The 21,004-nt window shown below is 40.3% G+C and overlaps 1 protein-coding gene across 2 annotated transcripts in view; it reads left to right on the top strand.

Moving 5' to 3' along the window:
- Positions 1-21,004, top strand: part of dcc (DCC netrin 1 receptor) — a 409,341-nt gene that overhangs the window by 303,769 nt on the left and 84,568 nt on the right. For both annotated transcript variants that reach the window (XM_040000674.1, XM_040000673.1), the window contains exons 13-16: positions 9,576-9,717; positions 12,267-12,377; positions 13,749-13,943; positions 17,193-17,288. In XM_040000674.1, coding sequence (XP_039856608.1) covers positions 9,576-9,717; positions 12,267-12,377; positions 13,749-13,943; positions 17,193-17,288 — 544 coding nt within the window. The remainder of the gene's footprint in view (positions 1-9,575; positions 9,718-12,266; positions 12,378-13,748; positions 13,944-17,192; positions 17,289-21,004) is intronic.

Here is a 21,004-nt window from a genome sequence, read left to right as displayed (position 1 = left end):
TCAAGTGTATTTTTGGTATAAACCCTAACAGCTGTTAGTTTTCAGAACACACACACAGAACAGTGCAGCATGGCATTGCATGTTTTGTTGCCGACCAAATAGAGACATTTTGCCCTCCGTGTGATTGCTCTTTTTACCCAGAGGGCATTTAAACACATGCGCGCACACACACACACACACACCTACAGACACACACACTGGCACACAGTCAGTGTGATTGCAGCTCTCACCCAGAGGACATAAACAAACAATCACAGATTGAATTCAGGGAGTGTTTACCCACCTGGTCCTTTGTGTGTGTGTGTGTGTGTGTGTGTGTGTGTGTGTGTGTGTGTGTGTGTGTGTGTGTGTGTGTGTGTGTGTGTGTGTGTGTGTGTGTGGAGGTCACAGGGCGGATGAGCTATTCTGTATGCCGTGTTCACACTGCAGCTCAGTATATAGAAAGAGAGGAGAAGCCCACTGAATTAATTCCAGGTTCACTTGAACATATTTTTGCTCTTCAAAGCTTTTTCATACATCGATCGCACAAATTGCTCAGCAGCACAAACAGTCGAAGTACAGCTCCAAATACAATAACACCAACTGTACCCATAAATTAAATGGACCATGTCCTGAATCAGCAGCACTGGAGTTTCTAAATACCTGCACTGGTTTACAGAGCCAGAGAAGATACAGGAGGTTTGTAAGAGGAAGTGATCATCATCTAAAGTGAAAGAATCGAATACGGCATTAGTTTAGGCAGACGACGAAGCCAAGCTCAGCTATAATCCCAGAAGATCATCTGATATCAACAGCAACAGATACTGCCAAGTATAAATGACTGCAGATGGAAATATTGGTCTTCTGTGAGCTGTAGTGGTCCTGACTGAACTACAATTTTAGCACTAGTTTGTTTTTTGCATCTCCTCATTCACCTCATTCACTGTCTGCCTCACTGACAGGATGTGGACAGACAAGGGATGATCAGTCATGTCATGGTTCTCAGCAGCCCAAAGCGAAGCTTTAAATGCTGCCAGCAAGGGGTCCACTGAGTGGTCGAGTTCATGAGGACTTGAAATAGTTTGGATAGGAATTGGGACTTTGCCACTGTGAATCTCACCTGACTTTTCATCTTTCATCTTTCTATCAAGTTTGTTAACCACTTGTTCATTTCAGGCTTGTGGAGGGCTGAAGCCTGTCTCAGCAGTGAGAGACAGGGGACAGGTTGTCAGTCCATCTCAGGGCCAACACAGAGACACAGACAACAATTCCCTCTCACATTTACATCACACTTTTTAAACTCTTTACCCCTTGAAAGCTGACTAGGAGTAACCCTCGAGGCTTTTTTCTCAATCTAGTAGTTTCTGTCATATTTCATATTTTTCTAGAACATGTGACTGGGTGCATATCAGACATTAGTGAGGGTGGTCTCTGTCTAAACAACTGCTTTTCTAAAAACCTGGAAACTATTTTAATAGTTGTCATCAAACAGTTGATGTATACTCAGGTGTCAAAACTCGGACAAAATGGACAAGATGTGCAAAATGTGTCACCATCTAACAAAATGTTAGATGGTGACCAGATGGAAGAATCTCTGATGGAAGAGGAACCAGATGGAAGAGTCTCAAAGCAAGAAGGTTCTGGTTGGTTGGGAATTTTATGTCTGAAGTGTGCATGTACTTCCTGACCTTGTGTGTTTCTTCCTACAGTCCAAAGGCATACTTGTTAGCTTAACAGATTATTCTAAATTGATGTGGGTGACAGTGTTTGGTTGTCAGTCTCTTTGTCTTTATAAGCTCTATAATGGGCCAGTGTCCTCTTTAGAGTGCACCTCACCTGTTTCCCTGTGTCAGGTGGGGCAGGCTCTTTGGGGGTCCTATGTTTCACAAGCAGTAAAGAAGTTGGATAATATAGGACACACTTGCATTAGTGTGATTTCATATAAACCTCTATTTCTTAAAAAAAAAAAAAAAAACTTGATTAGCATAAAGTTTAAAAAGATGAGTACAGAGTGTTGAAACTTCCCTGCAAGGTCTCTAAATGGATGATGTAGATGAAAATATTTTGTTTTTAAAAAAAACCCTTTTTCAGTATATTCTCTTTGCAGTTCTGCTGGTTTTCTGTTACTCAAAATGTGTTGTGGTTATTGTGTTTCCTCTTTGGTGGTGATGCTCATCCATCCACTTTCATTTTCATCCAAGTTCCCAGTGTAGCTGGACTCTCAGCAGCCCCAGTGTTAAGCAGAGTACTCCCTCGACTTGGATTGCCAGATGGGGCAGCTTGAATCAAGGGTTTGGCAGTAAATGGCTGTTTTCAGAATATCCTGCCTGGTGTGAAGAGTCCCAACCGGTTTTAAACACTTTCCTGGTTCATCAGGGAACTTAATAAGTTTTGAAGCCTGTGTTGCACATAGAAGAATTTACGTGAAGTACGAGACACCAGAGCAGGGTTGGCATGTCTTTGGTTATCTTCATTAAATTTCTACAAGATGTGTGCGCCCCCACTGTGATTATCAGGGCTGTCTGATTATTATCTGTATTATTATCAGCGTTATCTTCATCAGCTTTCTGCGGGCCTCCGTGTATTTTTCCTGGTGTCCTCTGAGGGAAAATTAAAAGAGACGGAAGCGCTCTGCCTGTATGAAGGCGGTGAATGAGGCTGTGCCTTCGCTCACCCTGCTGCTTTACAATGTCATCTACCTCTGAATATAAAGCAGCTGCAGGAGGGATTTCTGTTCCCGACATTTTCTGCTCCAGACCAGGATAAAATAGAATGAAATCATCCAGTGTTTCAATACAGCTGGAGGCCAATTCACCTCTAAAGAAAATACTTCTGATATGAGCTTAATTGTTCCATGGATCCCATTTAGTTCATTCAGTGACATTTAAGCCATGAAGCTCAATAAATGAATGGACACAGCACACTTTAATTGAGAGACATGATTTCTACCAAATATGTCCAATGTACATCTGACATTAATACATGAGATGGTTTGTATTTAAGACTTTCTTTAACTGCGCAAATGTGTAAATAAAGGCAGCAGAAAATCAGGAAACTGTGTTATGAAGGTTTATGGGTCTCAGTACTTAAAATGTATTTAATAATAAGGTTGACATGGTTGTACAATTGCTTGAGTATACACTGCTGGTTTGATTTGTGAGGCAGTTCTTTCTAATGATTATGATTTTTGACATTTTTTGTAACTTTACACACTGCTTCTATCCGGTTGTTCAGTGATGACACGACGAATCCTACTTCCGGGCCTAAAGTAGTCTGCGTTTAATATGGCTTTTGTGTTGTTAACATGTTTAATGTTATGTATTTTCTTCTATTTGATCTCAAAAAGCTCCTAAAACAGTCAGTGATCACTGTTGACCTCCCTCGGCTTTTATTACCGCTAATCATTTATTTAAGCTCAGTTTTTAAAACCTTAGGATGTAACTACAGCCCAGCCCATGCAGCAGTATATGAATGACTAACCTCGTATTGTGGATGGATTATCTCAGTTGTTCTCCTGGCTGAAGTTTGGTCCTTTTACAGCATCCTGCCATGCGATTACATTTGTTCCTGACCACCGAGAACACTCACGTTAACTTTTATCGAGTGGAAAAAAAGTTAGCTTGTTTATATTATGCTAACATAGCTGTGTCGCTAGCGGTCACGTAGCACATCATTATATACCAGCTAGCCCAACTTCAGTAACCCTAACGTCACTGCTTTTTAGTTTTCTGTCTTCATTTATGCTGGAAGTGATAACAGAGCTGTACGTTTTAATCTGTTTCCAAAACCCCGCAGTCAGGACATGCTATATTGTATTTAGATAGAAGCTAGCGAGCTAACTCCCTGCTAACTTCTAACTCCGTTAAATGTTATAAATTCTGTTTTCATGGATGCCTGGATGTTAAACTCAATTGTTACACCTGGTAGAGCAGAACGCTGATCATTTTATTAAAGATGAAAGACTTTAGACAGTTTTTCAACTCACAGTAATGCCATAGTGATCGTTTGATATATGGACCTGCAGCGGAGTTTAGGTCCAGACACGGCTAGTGACGTCAGACTGAACAACCGGATAAGACTTGAGTCTGTTAAATAATGAACACGTAGTACAAAATTGCTGGAAAGTGCCACAAGATGGTAAGTCCTCCCTCTACTCTACACACAACTGCACAAATATGTCAGCAGATTCTGGTATTTATATTGCCAGACTCTTTACAGTTTAATAGAGTCTTAGTTTTATAGGATTTCATGAGATTTTGTCCTTTTTAGTGGGAGATATTTGTTACCCCAAGTGAAGGAGTTTAACTATATCTGGATCTTATTTATGAAAAGTGAGAAGGTGGAGCGTGAGATGAACTGGCAGTTTTATGCAGTATCCATAGTAATTCTGGTGTTCTAGCAGGCTATTTTGGGGAAGAATGAGCTGAGCAAAAGGTTTTTGATTCACCAGTCGTACATTCGCTCACCTATAGTCATGCACTCTGGTTGGTGACAGAAAGAATAAAGTTGTGAATACAAATGGCAAGAATGAGTTTTCTCTCTCGGGAGGCTGAGGTCAGTCTTGGAGATAGGCTACCTCCTTTGCATTGAAAAGAGCCAGACGAGGTGGCTGGTGCAACTGATCAAGCCTCCTGGGTGTCTATTCTTGGAGATTCTATGGCTATGAAAATTGGAAGCAGAGCACAGAGCAAATGTACGGCTTGCCACAAGGATTCTGTACGTATATGGTTCAAAATGCCTTGGGATCCCTTAGGAGTGCCTGGAAAACATGGGTGTGGCAAAGGATGTTTGATACATGCGTGTATCCAGGTCTTACCACCTGGATGGATGGATGGCTGTTTTAGAGGCATGTTTTCAGCACATACATAATGAAGAATGGGAATATTCAGTCTAAAAGCACACTGATGACAGTGTGCATCGATAAAACAAGAAAACATGAACTACTGTTTCAAACTGACACATTTTGTTAGATGTCATGAGAACTGGGTGTCCAACTATGGCCAAGCAGTTGAGAAGTGAGACTGGGGTTGTGCTTGTCTTTTTTCACCTTTGTGGTCCATTAATTTATCATCAAGACTTTCATTTTTAAAGTTCGACTGTAGCTTTTAAAGGCAACTGAGGGAGAACAGAGGAAAGATTTATTTTGTTCGAGATTGCCACAATTTACTAGAACTTAGGTCACTCTGGTGACACACTGATGGAGATCCAGCTAGTGTGAATGAGACACAAGTGCAAGTTGTCAAAACGATATTTCCATGCAGCCAAAAGCAGTGCAGCTGTTCATGAAATAATAATACTGAACATGAGGGAGTGTTTTAGATTTTTACAGGCAGAGTCAAGGAACATTATGATGTGCCTATTTAATAGCTTCAAATTTTTGAATACAGAAATTCTATCCATATGTTTTCTTTTCAGACGATGTGTCCATGTCAGTTCAGACAGTGTCTGCCATTGGCTGGTGAGAAAAACTGCAAAACTGTGTTCAGGTTCACTGCAGTGTCACTGGTGTCGTACCACATGTGAGTTCATCTGTCCACCCGAGTGACTGTGAAATCTGACCTTGGTTCCTTAGAGGACAAATCCTAGATTGTGCAATGGGATGAGCCTTAGTACCTGCAGTAGGACTTGATTGCATTTAAAGTTACGTTGAAAGTGGTATATTTAGTGAAATAGCCTAAAATGAACAAAAGGAGCTGTTAAGGAGGAAGAGGAGCACTGCTCTGCAGATGGAGAGTCGGTATGCTAGCAGTATTGTCCTCCTTCACGGTTTCCCTCTTTTTGTTCCCATGGGAGTTGTTGCAACATGAATTTAACTTCTGAACTGTTTCCATGGAGACCTCACATCCAACTGTGTCCTGTCAAAGTGGCTAATTAGTTAATGAAGCACGTGGCGATGCCCGACCAGAGTGAGTGAGAGAGTGAAAGAGAGCGAGAAAGAGTGTGTATGGAGGAATCTGGCCGACTCTCACATATATTCAGTTTGTCCCTATCCCCAGCCCCCTCCATCCTTCTGCCTCTCCTCTCTTCCCCCTCCTCCCTCTCTTTCCTCTCATAATCAGTTCTGCTGTAATCAATTAGGTGGATGAGGAGCAGCAGAGGGAACAGGTGCAGCTAAATGTTAATGAATTCCTCTGCGGCCATCCTCACAGTAACACTGGCTGAATATTTAAACTGCTTGTTGGCCCAATGACTTCACCGCAGCTGAAGCAGGGATCCACACACCATTGCTCTGTGTCTTTTTAAATATGTGTTAATACGACAACATGTGAATGTGTGTTCACATGTTGGCATATGACAATCCATTTAGTTACCTTTTTTTTTTTTAAAGGGTGACAACAAAAGATGTTGGTTCTAGATTGGCTGGATAACAAACCAAAGACCCAAATGCACAACACTATGAGAACTATTCAAAACTTTAACTTCAAGGACTGGTGACACACATGTCTGGTCATTTTAGGCGAGTGGAAAGCAACACGCACAGTCTTTAAAAAAGACCAAAAGTACTTGTACTGGAAACTGGAAAGAATAATTAACTGGTCAGATGCAACACTGAGGTAAAACTGATTAAGACTCCAAGTTTTACAAAATGAATATAAACTCAAAACAGAGCGTCCAGCCTGTATTAAAAATGTCACATCACAAATCACATTTAATTCAATAATGTTTAAAAAGCACTTTGAGGTATGACTTCATGGACAACATGCACGAACCCTGTGCAGCACCACGGCCCAAGCCTGTTGGGTCCTAACGGACATATACATCTTTTAAAAGACTAACACATAAAAAGTTACATAACTCACTAAAGCTTTGCAGTGTTATTGAAGCACCTGGGCTCTGTAGTGTGGTCATCTAATCACATTATTTTATTGCCACCTAATTCAGCCAGTGTCTCAGTTAATACCCTTCCACACATCTAAATAAAAACTTCTCATATTAGGCATGCTATATCTACAACCTCCTTTGGAACACATGTCAGCCATTCACCAGAGTTTGTTGTTGTTGTACGACATCTGCAATGTAGTACACACCAAAGTGTAGGGATGTTTCCACTTTCATGAAATTCAGCCAGGCAGGTTTTGCATGATCAAGCTCATAATCAACAAATTCCAGTCTAACAATAAAGAGAAATAACATAAATACGTAACTAGAAGAAGATATAGTCTGAGGTTAGTACAGAATCTTTAGATTTCTAGATGTTTTAGACCCCTTAGTTTAAAGTTTTTCACTTTATTGTGTGGTAGTTTTAATATTCAATGCATATAACTGAGGTTTGATCACATCTTGTATGCTTAATAAACTAAATGAACAAAGCAAAAACATGTTTTAATTTGGGATATTTTACATACGCATTTGTACTGAGGATAAATTATCTTTATAACTTTATACGCAGGCTAAACTTGCTAAAATACTAAGCAGTATATTTGCTGTGTCTGATCTCTACAGTAGGGGAATTTAATTAAAAGTCACATGACTTATAATTCTGACTGAGGGTAATGATGTCAAAAACAAGCCATGGGGGATTATTTTATCCAATACACATCATTTCCTCCTTCCGTTAAATCTCTAAATATCCTCCAGTTTATCAGTTTAAGTTGGGATTTCTGTTATTATCAGTTACACCCACATGTATCAGGTGAACGTCTGAAAGAGATTTATATGATGAGAGAAAAAAGCAACGGAGACACAGAGAGGATTTTTCTATTCTAATTCATTAATCTTCATTCATTAATGTTCAGCCCACCTGACACACACACGCACACATTTTAGGTCACACTGAGTATATCAGCAGGCTGGTTGATGGCAGCTGCCTCACAGAGCAGAGCACACTGGGGGCCAGGCAAACATCTGTTGTGTGTGAGCACGCGTGTGTGTGTCTGTTTGTGTGTGTCAGAGGTGGGTTGTTAACATGCAAATAAAGCAATTAAAATTCATGCGACACACACCCAAACACACAGATACACACTCACACACGTGCAAATTGAAATAGAAACACAACAGAAGCCAGATGAGCTTCTCTGTTGATTGCTGATCAGATTTGCATGCAGACCCTTTTCACACTCTCCTGCGATGAACACCAGTACTTCCAGAAATTATGCTGTATTTATGTGTTTGTGATATATTTTGACAGCATGCAGTTGAAGTTCCACCCTCGGGATTATTTAATATTTTATTTGCCCATACATACAGAATAGAAAACACTTTGTAATTCCCAAATCCATGGAGCATATCACAACCATGATATCAATGTAAAGATCATACTGTCACGTCAACCTTGGTAAGCCTCTAGATAATTAATACTCCATGTGAGCTGGTGAGGGTTGAAGCTGAAAAAATGAGTCTTTAATGTTCTTTTTTTAATTCAGATTTTAAAAGTTAATTCGGACATGGACTATTAAACTGAAAGCCACATTATCGCTCTGATAATAGGTCTATAATTTTTGTACAAAATTTTATGTTGGTGGTTAGAAATGATTCTGAATTATTACCCAGAATTAAGAGATTTTAAATCTACATTAAATGACCCAAACTGCCCATAAAAGCTGTAAATCAAACCACATAGAGACAAAAATACCACACCAGAAGCGAGCAACAAAGACACAGAAAGTGCGATGCAAAAATAATTACAAACACATAATTTGGACTACACATTAACCCAAATCATTCAAAAAGAGTTGTAAAATGTCCAGAAACAGGTGAAAAAAGAGACAAACAGCAACTACCAATGAGCCCAACATGCTCACAAAGTGATGAATAGGGATTATAAAGAAATCTAAAAAGATACAGTGGGATGCAGGAGAATTTTAAAGAAACAGAAAAAATACATACTACAAAATATATAACTATACTACCTAAATAACTGGAACAAATTCTGATGGGCCTTAGGACTCTAGATGCATTGCCAGGTTTTTGTAGCTCCATGGATTAGGGGAGTGGCTCAGTTAGCATCAGTCACCAAAGCAATCAGTGTGTCTTGTGCTGTCTTGCCTCCTGCTCTTGTGGAGTTGTTTGGAGTTGTTTGATTTATGTCATTTTCTTCTGTGTGATCTCCATATTTTGTCCTTCTTAATGAGTCAGGGTCATGACAATGGAAAACAACTGCAAAGGTGCACAAAGTTGCTTCAAAAAGACTCACAATGACCTCAAAGAAGTTCAAGACACAACAGAGAGACCCATAAAGAGAACCAATTAGATTCAGTTCAGTTTTATTTATAAAGCACCAAGGTGCTTTATAAATAAAGTGACAGTTCAGATGGTCAATGAAAAAACTCTTTTACTACCTCATAATTATCCAAAGCACCAAGGTGCTTTATATTGTAAGGTAAAGACCCTACGATAATAGAGAGAAACCATCAATAACCAGAAAAAAATCAAACGAACACCTTTGAATAAGTATTTGTCCACAGTGGGAAGAAAAAACTCTCTTTTAACAGGACGAAACCTTTGGTATAACCAGGGTCAGGACAACCATGCAAGACATGTGCAGGACAATAAGAATCGAAGTGAAACTGTATGAAGGACTATGAACTCTATGAACCTCATCACCAGTCAGATGATGTTTGGCACCTTTGTTTACTGTTTTCTATTTTTTTTTCTAGAGCATCAAAGTATCCTGGCAGCCTCCTCCACGCAGTGCCCAGAATGGGATCATCACAGCTTACAAGATCAAATACAGGAAGACGGGCCGGCGTGGAGACCAGGAAGCCATCGAACCCAACAACTTCTGGTACCTGTTCACTGGTAAGTCTCTTCAAACTGGCATGTGATTTGATTTAGTCTGGAAAAGAGAAATGGTTAAAGATGTGTCTGCTGTTGGCTTTATAAAACATCACTCAAGCAGGAGCATTTGTTGGGAAATTTAGCACAGAAGAAAGAGAAATATCTTGGCTTTTTTCATGCACACAGTACTTGTTAGTAGGATCAATTCAGTCTCATCAGGGGGCTGTTATCTCTCAGAGACTACAATATATCACCAGACTCATCCTTTAGTATTTGCCCTCATTTTCTCTCCCAAATAAATCTTTTAAAGCTGCACTCTTTGTTCTTACAATGACTCTGCTTGTTTGGCCCAAACTACACAAAAACTGCTGTACAAATCTGCAAGACTGCAGCCAGACTGTGCTTTTATATATATATATATATATATATATATATATATATATATATATATATATATATATATATATATATATACATGGGGATTTAATGAAAGCACAGAAGATTGTTTTCACTGAACGTGATGCGAGTCTGACAGTCGGCATGCGTAAATCTTCAAATAAAGACAAAGAAGACGTAAATCCTAAAGATATGTGTGTGTGCTTTAATATGTCTGTGGAACTGTCAATTTATTTCTTTACTTTGGTGAAAAACAGCTGCAAGTCTGGGTCTGTGTGTGTGATTGTGTGTCTGCATTCAAACTGCCACCAGCTATTATTTCAATTTGAGGTTTGCAGGATTTGAATGAAACTGATCTTCCTTTTCATTATTTTCCACTGATGGTTATCTTCATCTGTCTGTCCGCATCAGAATTCATTGCCCAGTGGCAGCTCTGCTTTTGTGTGTGTGCGTGTTTGGAATCTGATCCGCCTGCTGCAAGCCCGGCCGTCAGCAGTAATCACTCCTTTTTATTGTCTGATAATAAAAGACAAATTTAAATTAATAAAATTATTTCTTGAATAAAAAAAAAAAAGTCAGCTTCTCAGAGGAGGTGAAAAGAACGACACATTAAACAAACATACTTAACGCTAACATTAAAACTTTATTTTACTCCATTTATGTAATGACACGTATTACCTAAGCCCCAAATCCAACCATGCACTTTCTTAACTGCTTATCCCACATAGTGGAACAAGCAGTGGGAATTTCAAGGTAAAAAAAATCTGTTTCCTTTTTTGAATGAGAATGATTAAATATTCTTCAGAGTACTGTCTTCTCAAATGTCTGCATAGTTGTGGTACGCATGACATGCTAGGTTTACTTGGCCATGTGTGTACTGGGCATCATTGTCACAGTTATTTAACACTTCTGAACTCGGCTCCTTAATAGACTGCAACACTCTGAGTGTTCTGATATCAGGCTAGATGGCTTAAGTGGTCCAATCATACAATCTGACAGCAGCACAGATTTAATCACTCTGGTTTCTGGTAGCTTTTATTTGTTGTACTTTTTTGTAGCCTTGCTCAATTCCTCCCCTCTGCGGCAGTAAGGGTAACACCAGCTCCCACTTTAGTTAATTAGCGTGGGCTACAAAAATGAGAAGGTAAGGCTCCTTTTGAAGCTGAGAGACTCGGCAGACCCGGCTATTTAAGCTGCCAATCTCAAAACTCACACAGAGCGCAAGTGGAGTGCAACTCAAATGGTAGACAAGGCCTTAAATTGCCTGAAGCACTAGGAAATTGTTGGTCTTATACAATCCAACACTGTCGGCCTAGGGTGGGTTACAGTGCCAAAAAGACGATCCAAAGGCTACCAGAAAGGAGAGGAAAGAGCTGGCTATCTTTATAGTAACTAAGGTGGATGGAAGGAAAGCGCACAATTATGGTGTGAGCCAACAACCTCACAGGAAATGGTCCACTTGGGAGTCCATCACTAACAGGACCATTACTGACACTGATATTTGGAAGATCTCCCAAGCAAGTCTACAACCTGGCCAGTCTGCCAGTAGCAACACTCGACACTGGAAAGAGCAGAACTAGCTGGTTAGCAGCAAGTGAATTTTATAAATAAGGGTGAGGGCACTGTCCAGTCGTAAATTGAAATGTTGGCTCAAATGAATGAAAAAGCTCTCGAATCATAAAATAAACTTGGGTAGTGGCCAGTTAAACTAGAAAGCCTATATAAGACTTAAGGTCTGTCAGAGAGGTCCATTAGAAATGTTGTGGAAAAAGGCACCAAGACCACAAGTGCAGTGCAGAGGAGCCTTTCAGCATTTTGAATTAGCGTAGGTGAAGACTAGTACACAGCTCCCTGCTACAGTTACCTGTGCTGATATTCAATTGAAAACTTTAAACTTTTATAAAAATCCAAATATTGGAGTTATTCAATTTAAACAACAATCACCACACAGTCGATATGACAGTGAGCCTCAAGTGGCCATTTGAGGAATTGTATTTTTTGTATTTCATTTTTCAGTCCTGGAGTGGCACTGGGTCCATATATGACCATTTATGACTGTGACACCGTATTGATTGTGAATCGGTTATAAGCAGCAAACCCGTGTTTTTACAGCCGTTCAACAGGAAAACGATGACGGTATAATGACATGCTTTCTCTCTCTTTTTCTCTTCCAGGTCTAGAGAAGGGCAGTCAGTACAGTTTCCAGGTAGCAGCAATGACAGCAAATGGGACAGGCCCGGCCAGCGATTGGTACACCGCTGAGACGCCAGAGAATGACCTGGATGGTAAAAACAGAGAGTGATAGAGCGTGTGTGTGTTTTTGTGTGCATGTGTGTGTGACAGCGGTGATCTGTATAACAGGATGTAAATACCTCCACTGCCCTAACACTCGCATAAATATTTAACTAGTTAAAGAAGGGTGTCGGGTGGATTGATGGAAGGTTTAGCTCAAGGAGGGGGAAGTGAGAGGAGATGAAATAAAGCGGAAAGAAAAGGAAAAGCAGTCGTCCATGTGTAAGCATATCGAAAACAGAAAGATTTGCTTCATTTAAGCTTAAATACTAATGAATGAGCAGTACATGAACAACGTAAAGAATTTGCACATTTGCATATGAGGGTAGATAAAAAATGTCATTTGAGAGGTGTTTTTTAATTTGTCCAAATAAAAAACATCTCTTTCTCCCTCTGCTTTCTTCTGAATTATGTAACGGTCACCGAGCCTTCCATTTGGACTGCTATCTAGCATTCAAAACAACCATAATGTAGTACTGAACAAATTTGTTTGTCAGCAGCTACTCTATAACACCCTCAGCAAAGACATAAGTGGAGGATTTAGTGCTTTAAAGTTAGTCTGTTCTCCTCATTTCCTGTTCTATATTTTTATTCATGGGCTAAAGTACTAGAACAGCTTTGTATGACCCCTGTTATCTTATACTGGGTCTTGGTGCATCCCCTCAGGTTATCAACTATCTGAGACACATTTCAGCCCCAGAATGTATATTTTGATGGGACATAAGTATAAAAGGTACTCTTTAAAGATAAACTGATAACTCAGTTATAATGGTTACTGTATATTCATAAGCATTAAAACTGTCTTCATATCTGCCTACAGCTACGTTATCGAGAGTTACAAAGCCATTACGAGGCTATAGACAGAAGCAAAAACAATCAGCAGAAACAAACTGGCTAGCAGCTCTGGGGATTTTCGACCCTATAACTCTTAGCAGAATAATTTAAAAAACGATAACCAGCTCAGCACCAGGATGTTCTGGTCAGCAGGATGCTGCAGAGATAAAAACAACAAACACATCCATGCTAACTGTGTTTCCGGGTCGGGACAGAGGGAGACACAAATCTTATTTCGATGGATTATCACTCAATAAAGTGATATGAAGCATCTCCCCCCGAGGACCGAGAGTGCTCTAATCTCATCTAATCTGTTCCCGAGGAATAACACTAAGTGTCAGGTCTTTTTAGGGGTAACAGGGTTAGCATTTGTTACCCACAGCTGCTCTAAGTACCTGCTTCTGTGAGCACTAACAGGGTTAGCTTTAAGACTATTGGCGGTGGTAGAGGTCAGTGATGTACCGATGTCCCCAAACCACAGTGCTGTCATCGTCTTTGTGTCTGACATTTTATTGTTGGTTTGTTTGCAGAGAGTCAGGTGCCTGACCAGCCGAGCTCCCTGCACGTCAGGCCGCTTCCCAACAGCATCATCATGTCCTGGACTCCACCGCTCAGCCCTAACATCCTGGTCAGGGGTTACATTATTGGCTATGGAGTAGGCAGTCCCTACGCTGAGACGGTCAGAGTGGACAGCAAGCAGAGATACTACTCCATTGAAAACCTAGGTATGAAAGTGGCTGGAGTGACTTCACCTATAGTTTGCTAAGAAAATGGATACCATTTTCATCCAGGACACATTCAGCCTACATTACCCGCCAGCTAGTGCCAACAAAAGGAGACAAAATAGACCTTCCAACTGAGAGCTGTGCTTTCAAAGTCTGATTTACTGCAAGCAGTGAACAGGTTTAATATTTGAGGCCAAAACAGGTCACCATTTCTTATGGATTGACATAATTTTTCCTGCATTTTCATTACAGCTCAATGTACTGAAACAAAACGGTGACATATGCTGATAAACCATGAATATTCAAAAAGCGTATAATTGTTACTAACCAATAAATACGTGAATATCACTCTCCAAAACAGAAGCACAAACATCTTTGGCAGTCTGCACCTCAAAGCAGGACTGCAGAGGTGATTGAGAGGTCCATTTCACTGCCTCAGATTAGTAAGGGGTGGGCTAGCAGATTGGACTGTCTATAGCTCTCTCTGCTGGGTACTCAACTGTTTTCTCCTGTTTTTGGTTAGACAGGGAGCTCACCGCTCCCACTGTAATTAAGACTCTACTTAAGTTCTTTTCAACATTTGGTCTGCCTAGAGTTGTTCAAACCGACCAAGGCAGCAATTTTCAGTCAAAACTGTTCAAGCAGACTTTACAATTATAGAATTTACTTAGTGAGTCAATCAGACTCACTAAGTTCCTAACTCCTGTATCCAGATGGATGAGTGATATAAAACTTCATCCCTGTGCAGTTGTTATGAAGGCTGAAATTATTCATAAAGACCAAAACTGTTATCAGTAAAAGGCTGTATACATGTTAATTTCTGCTGTAAAGTTGGACATTTTAACATTGGAGTCTGTGTTTATCAAAACGAGCCAGAAGATAACCACCACCAAGGAGGTGGTTGTTTTTTTTTATTTCATCCTGAGAGGCTGCTTGGCTTATTTTTACTGTAGAGGCACTCTTGTGACACAAGTTGCTCATTTTTATAGGCTATTCACCCTTTTACTAAAGTCAAAGTTTGTTAAAATTCAACCTTGCTTCCAAAGAGAACATCTTAGAGTATGAGATTATCCACATCCAGTGGGAACCGTCTTAATGTAATGGCTCTTATTTGACTGTGATTTTACATACACATACACAAAAAGCCCATTAGGACAAAGTATCACAGTTTGGGGGAAAAGTTTTGGATATTTAGATACTGAGACTGTGTAAAACAACTAATGTGGACAGAATTTTACTTATTTCAGCAAAATGTTCATCCTTTAGGAGCTAGGTGCCTTACCGTGAATTTAGGATATTCTGGATCTACTTAGTGTCTGGCTAAAGGGCAAACTGGCAGAGCTGTAGGACATCTGATGCAACACCAGGCCTCATAGCCAGAAACACCTGCAGTCATAAGCAGAATATTAATCACCAATAGTTTCCATCACTGTCAGAACCTTTTTCATTTCTTGTCCTTCCTCTTATCAGCGCCAAAATAATTCATCATGTCATGGCATTTCCAGCATGCTTATCAACAGCACCTACTTAATAAGTTCATCCTTCATAAATCCAGCTGCTCCTGCTGACAGCGTGCCAATATTGACACACAGCGTTTGCCTCTTCCATTAATTCATTATGAAGATGAAATCCCCCATTTAATTACGATCAATAATTTAAAAGAATTTAATAAGAAAGCTGCTTGAGGTGGAAATCTAATTGTGAAAGGTCGAAAAAGAGAAAACATCCTCCCCAGTGAGCGCAACAACCAATTTGCATGCCAAAGAAGACAATAACAAATAGGGTGCAATTTTATATGCGGCTGAGAATTCCCATCTCAGGTCTCATAATGGAGGAGTGATGGAAAAAATAAAATCGGGCTGTTGTGTTGCATGCACACGTGGGAGTGAGTGCACATATGTACACGGTATTTGTAATTCATAGCGATCATTAATTCATGCGTCTGGGGAGCGGAGCCGCCGTGTTTGCCTAACTGCTGCGAAGGTTTGGCGCAACATGGTGAGAACATGCAGCATCATCACGCGTGACCGGCTGTGGCAGGATGAGCCGCTGCATGATGATGACTACAGATGTCTGCGGCAAGGGTGTGGCTAAGCGGGTGGCTGTGACTTGGCCACTAACCCTGCCAAAATTATTTGTCACATCAGTGAAACTGTGGGCAGAAAATATGTGGGAAAAATAGAACAAAATAATCTAAAAAATGCAATTATATGTAGTGGAAGCTCTGACAGCTAGTTATGACTTCAAAACAATAAAGTTCTAAAAACTGAATCCCCCTCATATTCCTCATGGTGGTTTGGTCCACTGCCTACAATTCTGTAAGTCCTTTGAAAATTTACAACAAAGGATGTGTGAGACGATTTTCTTTACTTCTGCAACTCAGTTCAATAAAACATAATTTAGTTAGAGCTACTGTTGTCACTGGGAGATTGATATTTACGCCAGCAGCAATTTATATTTGGTAGCAGGACTCTCTACTGAGAGCTCTCCAGCCTTTCATGTGCATATGTGGAACGTTGGAGAGCAAGCATGACAAGCAAAACCCACAAAATAAAACAGGTCAGGGATCAATCATCACAAAAAACATGATAAAGTGGCTGCACCGTTAACTTTGTGGCCCAAATAGAAAGGAATGTTTGACCTACATGACCAACTTGGCCTTGATTGTTGCTTCTTTAGTTCAGCCACACCTGCCTTATATGGACCAGATGAGGCATTTGGACCACGTCTGTCCCACAAACTCTTTGCTTAAACTAGTCAAAGCCAGTTTATGACATTTAAACCACATGTGAACAGTAGGACACTTCTGACTGCGCGTCTAAGGTATGTGTCATCACCTCATTACTGAATCTTGTGCTTTTGAGTTATACCAACTGATAACATGGCAGTCCCCCTCTAACACCTCATTTTAAAAATCCTGTAACATTTGCAGATTTCATGTGACAAACTTGATTCAGGAAAAGTCCTGCATCTTCTTGAAAAAGTGCAGCTTTCTGTGTTTACTGTCAAACTAGAGAAAAGTTACAGTCACTGAGCAGGGTTTAGCTAAAGACTTGTGTTCATGTCGAGTCACTTCTGTCAAACTAGTCTGGACCTTTCCCCGCTTACTTTTAATGATGCTTCTTTTAAGTAGACCCTGCTGAAACACATAGAAGACAGCAAGCAATCAGTTGCATCTTAACATGATAATGTACTGTGGCAGATGCCATTTAAAATGACTCGCTCTCTCTCCGTCTTTCTTCTCCTCAGAGCCAAGCTCGCACTATGTGATTTCCCTGAAGGCTTTCAATAATGCTGGGGAGGGAGTCCCTCTGTACGAGAGCGCCGTCACTCGATCCCTGACAGGTAGGATGACTCACCGGGCGCCGATAACAATCCTAGTAATCTGTGTTTACAGAGCACTAAAGGCAGCAGATTTGATTAAAATATAATAACATGCCAGTGCATAACATGAGGCTTATATTAGCAGTATTAGCTGTATCACTAGATGGAGCATATGTGTCCAACAGTATTAGTAGCTTTTTGGGCATTTTAAGCCTTAGCATTAGTAGTTGTAGCTGAAATTATTAACTTCAGTGTAAGTAGCGGTAGCAGCCATTGTAGGAGCAAGTAGGATTAATAGCTTGAGAAATAATAACAGTATTACACTTACACTTTTACATCATATTTTGCTTACTGTAATAGCCCACCTATCAAAGTGGACACACACCTAATCATGCAGAGGTTTAAATCCAGTTACTGTTTGAACAGGTGAGTAAGATGAAGATTGTAGCAGGTTGTAAACATGTTTGCTTTCGCTCTCTTTTGGAGCAGTTCGAGTGGCCACTAGAGAAACTGTGGAAGGTTTTGGCACTTCCACACTGGCCTCATTTTTGAGTGCTTGAGGCTGCAGCTTGAGCAATATCCAAGTCAAACTCGTGACTGGGAAAATCAAACTTTTTGAAAAGCTGATATAAAAGCTGATATATCTTTGTGCTTTTAAACACTGAAGGAGGGGCTCAAGCAAGCACACAGAGATGTCTTTAATCAAATTTTTTTGCTGTTTTGTTTGCAATTTCTCTTCCAGGCAGGTTTGAGCTGATGCTAGTGAAACCAGTGTAGTTATGTTTTTGATTTAGAAGAGGCACTTTCTAATAATTAGGCTTCAATCTGGATGTGAAGTCCTGAAATGTTAATGCCGAGGACTCTGCTAACATGTAACTCCACAGCCTTTGGTGTGTTTAACATGTACTGTAGTTATATTTGTTTATATATTGATTGATATAATGTTTGATGGCTTATACCCATGCCTTTACTATATGTGTGAGTGTGTGAAAGAGAGAGAGACTCATTAGCTGTCCCTGCAGACGATGAGCTGCAGAAGTGAGATAAATGAAACACATCCAACTCAGAGCCAAGTTTCATCTTATGAATTAAACAGCTGGCCCTTCTCTGCACGCCCAGCAGGCTGCAGCTGACATAAATCCTTTATAACTCTCATAAAACGTTTCTACCCTCATGATGTGATGATAGTCACAGGAAAAACCAGCAGTGGAGAAAACTTGGCTCACCAAAGTTTCTTAACCTTCAGTGCTGGATGTTTTTGTGGCGAAACTCACAACGAGGTTATTTTTAACTTGTTCTCTTTGATTGAGATTTCTTTAAGAGAGGAAGGGAGAGGCGGTGGATGGGAGATAAGGGTCAGATGTGGATCTCATACAGAGAAAAACAGAAGAAAGGGTCGCTGGATAGAGAGACATTTCATCAACTTTAATGAAACCCCATGGAAAGAGTATGGAGGCAGAAAAATAGATGACCAAGAAGGGCATAAAAGTCCAAAAGAAGAGACAAATAATCAGGCGTGGTCATGTTTACAGTGAGCAATACTTTTTCTCTCTGTAGTTCTACAGACGTACAATAAAAAGTTAATTTTTTATAGCAATATAGGCACACCTGCAATTCTGCAGAGATCTGTAAACACGCCTGGGGTTCTGTATTTGTAAACACATAGAGAGACCTTTTGAATTACACAAACATATTTTGTCTTGTGGAGAAACACATAAGGAGATGTATGGATATTTGATAAACACCTGCGGCTGTAGAGATTGTTGAAAACATCTGGAGTTCTGTAGTAATGCATCTCCACATGTGGAGCTTTTTGGACATTTCTAAACACACCTGAGTGTCTGAGAGAGTGGAGGACATCTGTAGATCCGTAGAGATTTGTAAGTACATCTGGAGGTTCTCTTGGCATATGTAAACACATCTGGACTCCTATAGAGATACACCAACACATGTTGATTTATGAATATGTTGGCTAAGTAGTACTACACACTTCAGCACTTCAGGCTTTCTGTAGATTGGTAGACTTACTGGCGTTCTGCACTGATCGTACCTGAAAATCTTTACATGTAGATAAGTACGATCAGGTTTGCTGTAGACACATTTGGAGTTTTCCATACATATATAGCTAAAATTTTCAACAAGTGCAACAGGTCTGCAGTTGTCTGAAGGAATCTCTGGTTATCTAGACAAGAATACATATCTGTATTCTAGAGATTATAGGACATCCTGAATGGGGATACTGTCTCAAGATATGTAGACATCTTGAGTTTCATAGAAATACAGACACATTGAAATGTTGCATTGATACATGTACTCCAGATGTTTCTGAGATTTGTCAACATGTTTACAGTCTTTCTGAGACATGTTGAGCTTCATAAAGATTCAAAACCATGTAGGGTTATTTTACATGTTTGAGGAAACATCCAGAGTTTTGTTAGTAATGCATAGACACCGTGAGTTTTCTAGAGACATGTAGAAACATCTGGAGTTCTTTGGATCATACATATATGATTTTCAGCAGATTTGAAGACATGCCTGTGGTTCTTTAGAGATTTGTCAATATGCTAATGTCAACCAGAGAGTTCAAACACACAAAAAAAAGAATTTTACAAATTTTATGAGTTCTCTGGATATAGGTAGAAACATCTGGAACCCTTGGTATGTGGAAGATTCCAGAATTTTCTGGAGGAATGTAGCATTTTTTAGAGATGTGCAGAGACACATCTTGTAATCTAGAACTCCTAAGATGCATCTTGAGTTTTAAAGACCTGCAGATTTGTAGACAGAAATGTAATAATCTAGAAATTTGTAGACAAAAACTTAGAATTCCTGAGATTCGTAGCCCTATCTGAAGTTTTCTGGAATCTCACAGAAACATCCAGAGTAGGGATACATATACATATGCATACATTTTGCACTGATGCATACACAAAGCTGGAGCTCTTCAGCGATGCACAGATACAGGTGGAGTTCTTTACAGATATACAGTCTAACATGGCGTTGCAATGTGACAGTCAGGAGTTGATAAGCCGAGACCCTGAGGGCTGAGATAGAAACTAAACCCATTACTGTTCTGCCAAGGTCGTCAACAGTGACACACAGACACACCTACACCCGCACACACACACTGTCTGTGTGTCCTGTCATGGCAGCAGCCTGCTGGAGAGGCTTCTTCTTCTTCTTCTTTTTTCTCTCTTTTTTTTACGAGAGCTTTAAAAAATGGCTCGTTAACGGCGGGATCCTCGTTAATATACTGCCTCGTCCTCGCCGCCTGCACACTGCAGAACTGATCCCTAACCAACCGCCATGCTACCATTTAATCAACGACTGGAGGACCGCAGAGACAGGGAGACAGCGAGAGAGATGATGGGATGGATAAGAGGATAGTGGGAGAAAAAAGAATGGAGAGGAAGGAAGAAGTAAATACATGAGGGACAACGTAATGGGAAGAGAGAAGTGAAGAAGGAACAGAAAGTTAGAGCAGGAGAAAGGAAGGAGGAAAAGCAGTAAGGGAAGGTAAGAGGGATTAGAAAGGATGAAGAAATGTGAAAATACAGAAGAGGACTTTTGAGAGAAAGGAGGAGAAAAGAGAGAAGAGTGCAGTGGGGGTGGAGGAAGAGGCGTGTCCTTCATCCTCATCAGTATTCTGTCCTGACTGGAGCTTTATTGTGATGCTGGACGACCAGTTTAACCACGACACCGCCTGGTGCAGCTCGCCCCACAGCTCCAAACACCTC

Source organism: Simochromis diagramma, unplaced genomic scaffold (genome assembly GCF_900408965.1).
Source record: "Simochromis diagramma unplaced genomic scaffold, fSimDia1.1 OVJJ01000596.1, whole genome shotgun sequence".
NCBI lineage: Eukaryota > Metazoa > Chordata > Actinopteri > Cichliformes > Cichlidae > Simochromis > Simochromis diagramma.
The sequence above is the reverse complement of the archived record's forward strand: the minus strand, read 5'-3'. Positions and strand labels throughout refer to the sequence as shown.